Genomic DNA, 3300 nt, shown 5'->3' with positions numbered 1-3300 from the left:
ATTTTGTGTCCTAGATCGTCCTTACAAGATCCTGCTCGTGCAGGTAGGGACCCTGTCCTTCTCCCACCCCTCGTTTGGCGTGCCCGTTTTATTTATTTATTTATTCGTATCCGGGAGGGGACCCTGTCGTGTGGCTGAACCCTGCGCAGCCCCCCTCATGCGCTCCCCGCTCCCGTTCCCCTGTGCGGTCTCACCTATATTCCAGGATGGCATTCTTCGAAAGGATGGGCGCCGCAGCGGCCCGTAGCGAGCGGCGCCCCCTGCGTGCCCCCGGCCAAGCCTTTCCACAGCCCTCATCCACCCCACGCCGTGGTTTCTTAGCTCCGGCCGGGGCACTCAAGCCAGAGCGCCGGCCCGAAGGATTTTTTAGGTAAGAGGTAAGCTGCGGTCCGCGAGGGCGATGCCAGAGTCTGCCGCCGAGTCGGCTCTCTGTCTGGATACTGGATGACGGGAAGACGCACACACGCCTCCATTCACTCCATCCACTCAGAACACCGCAGACTTGGAAAGTGACAAGTGCGCGCGCCGCAGGCGAAGAGAAATTTTGAGCTGGGCCTCCCGTTCACACTCGTGTCTGGCCTTTTCTCGGGGCCGCGCCTGCGGCGCGCCGTGGTTTCTTAGATTTTTGCGGAAATCGCTTGGTAGGGTTTCTTAATGGTACGTTTTCTTAATGCCCGCAACCCACTGTACTTCATGGCGCCCTCAAAGTGGGGCTGGCTGACTCGCCAGAGGTCGATACTCTGGACGACCCATAGGATGCCACGAATGCCTGAAGGAGAGGGAGGCGAGGCCAGAGGCAGGCTCAGCTGCTCTCGGGTGATCCCGCTTTGGAGGCTGAAGGACCCGATGGTCCTGTCACATTCGCGTTCCGAGTCGTGGGGGTAGAAGAATTCGAGTAGCAATCGAGTCAGCACTTCCTTGTAGTACAGCGGACCGCCAGGCTCGCCGGCAGCATCCGCAGGGAGGCAGCATATTCTCAGTGTTGTGCCCGGGTGAAGGCAAATTCATTAAAATTTTTTCAAGGAGGAGTCGCTTAGGCGGCTCCCGTGGTGTACCTGTGTTAGTGCCAGTGCGCGCCAGTCCCGTAAGAAAGAAAAAACAAAACAGAAAAAAACGAGTGTGCTTGTCTTGGTCTTAATTCTTTTGTCTCAGCAGAGCTCGCTCTGCTCGCTTGGCCACACTCCCGCGGCAAGAGATCAGGCCGTCGTGATGATGGCGCTCCTCTGCCCCTCCGCCACGGCGCTAGTGCTACTCGGCGGTCAACGCCACGGCGCGACCGCGACGCCGCGCGCTACGCCGCCGCGCCTCGCCGCTCTCGAGCGGGTCGCGGTGAGCGTCGGCGATGCTGCGTCGGCAGCAGCCTTCTACGAGGCGACGCTCGGGCTGGTGGCGACGGCGGACGCCACGACCGACGACGGACGGCCGCGCCACCTCCTCGGCGGCGGCGGCAGCCTCCAGCTCGAGCTCCGGGAGGGCGGCGCCGATGGCGCCGCCGCTGGCTACAGCGCAGAGGGCGGATACCGCGGCCTGGTTGCTCGGGTGGGCAACGTGGCGGCCGCTGTGGCGGCCGCGCGGGAGAACGGCGGCACCGTGCTTTCCGAGAGCGCCACCGTTGAGCACGGCCCCTCCTCGAAGCCGGAGGAGGGAGTGGACGTGGTCACTGCTGTGACGCAGGTGGGAGGCGGAGAGAGACACACACAGACCGCGCATCGGCACGTCTCCATGTCCGCTTCTCCCTCCCCGCCGAACCCGCGACGGCAGGCGACCGTCGCAGACCCGGCTGGCTACCCGCTCCTGCTCTTCGAGGCGGGCGAGGGAGAGGGAGGCGTGCTCTGCGCCGCGCGCTGCGACGTGACCGCGTGGAAGGCGAGCGAGGACTGGTGGCAGCGGCGCGGCCTCGAGACGCTGCGCTGGCAAGCCAACCTGCCGAACGAGGCTTCTATCTCGGTGCACCTCGGAGACGCGGCCGCGCTGCCTTCCACCGGCCCCTGCGGCCCCGCGGCGGGCGAGGGCACCCCCTCCGCCTCCCGCTCGAGCGTGACACGATTGCGAGCCCGCGGCCGCCTCTGCGTCTAGGCGACGAGGCGGTGCTGCAGCTGCGGTACGTCTACTCGGCGGCGGACGTGCAGCAGGCCGGCGGGCTCGAGGCGCTGGTCGTCTCGTCGCCCGGGTGCGGCGAGGAGGGGGTGGAGGAGGGGAAGGAGCCCGACGGGTATCCTGTCGTCTTCCGCGAGTAGAGGGGGGCCCAGGCGCAGCGTAGGGATCGGGCGCTGCACGGCCGCCGCGGCGGCTGGGAGGCTTTGCTGTTTGCGGCTATCGGCGCAAGCGGTGCCGTGGGCTGGCCGCTGTCGTCCTTTGCGCTATTGAAGAGTCAGACGCGCGCCGGGGGAGGGGGTAGGCCAGAGATCAGTTCACACACGCCACCAAGGTTGGTGTGCGCCGCCGCGTTGCTGTGTCCGCTGTTGGAGAGAGACACACCTCTGGGACGGACCTCTCGCTCACCGAGACCGACGGTCGTCTCCACACACCACACACCGCGTCCTTTCGTTATTTTTCAACATTCAAGATTTTCTCTCAAGACACGAGAGCGACTCGACGCTCCCGGCCGCTCTCGTCGGCTCGTCGGGCGCGCGCCTTGCCGATAGATTGCTTACACGCTCAGCCCCGAGCGCGCCAAGAGCAGCTGGACCTCTGTGTTCAGGATCAGGTGAGCGGGGCCCGCGCGGCCGGGGGTCCACACCGGCGACGGGCCCCCGCGGCGCGAGGCCGCCGACTCCTCGCGGCGCGAGACCACCTCAATCTGCCCTCAACACGGCTGCTTGAGGATCTACTTTTTACTACAGTGTTTGAGAGAGAGGCAGGGTGGAAAAATCGGGATATCGGGGGCACGCGATCCGGCATCGCACGGCTCCATGTCCTATTGTTAGACTCCCCGGGCGACGACGGTGACAAGGCCGACGGCACGCTTACCCTCCTGGTCCTATACCGTCGTAAGACCAGCCAGCTTGGCCAGCTGCTCCCACACCAGAAATTGGACCATCGAGTAGGGCATCGCGCGTGCCCACTGGGGCAAGAAGCCCTTGTAGAAAGCGAGCGGCCCCTCCTTTGCGAGCGTCTGCCGCGCCACGTCGAGCGGCCCCGAGTATTTCATCGGCTGGCCCGTCTGCTCCGCCGCCTGCTGCGCCGACATGAAACGCGTCCTCACGACGTCGGCCGGCGAGGTGGTGACGCAATACGCAAAGCCGGCGGCGCAGGAGGCGCCCGCCTGCTGCGCTAGGCCGACGAGGCCCAATCGCTCCT

The 3300-nt window shown here is 65.5% G+C and overlaps 2 protein-coding genes across 2 annotated transcripts; one reads left to right on the top strand and one right to left on the bottom strand.

Moving 5' to 3' along the window:
- Nucleotides 1-1209: 1209 nt before the first annotated feature.
- Nucleotides 1210-2237, top strand: EMIHUDRAFT_254018 (hypothetical protein; the record flags this gene model as incomplete). The annotated part of the gene is made up of 3 exons (XM_005781303.1): nucleotides 1210-1674; nucleotides 1762-1947; nucleotides 2037-2237. 3 exons carry the CDS (start codon nucleotides 1210-1212, stop codon nucleotides 2235-2237), a joined length of 852 nt encoding a protein of 283 aa, XP_005781360.1.
- Nucleotides 2238-3001: 764 nt separating this feature from the next.
- EMIHUDRAFT_60561 (hypothetical protein) lies at nucleotides 3002-3169 on the bottom strand (the record flags this gene model as incomplete). Its single annotated transcript, XM_005781302.1, has 1 exon — nucleotides 3002-3169. A coding segment is annotated over one exon (168 nt), but the record flags the coding sequence as incomplete, so codon positions are not given.
- Between the last annotated feature and the right edge of the window lie 131 nt (nucleotides 3170-3300).

The sequence above is a fragment of the Emiliania huxleyi genome (assembly GCF_000372725.1).
Source record: "Emiliania huxleyi CCMP1516 chromosome Unknown EMIHUscaffold_2038, whole genome shotgun sequence".
Classification (NCBI taxonomy): domain Eukaryota; phylum Haptophyta; order Isochrysidales; family Noelaerhabdaceae; genus Emiliania; species Emiliania huxleyi.
Note: the sequence above shows the minus strand (reverse complement) of the source record. Positions and strands in the feature narration are given on the sequence as shown.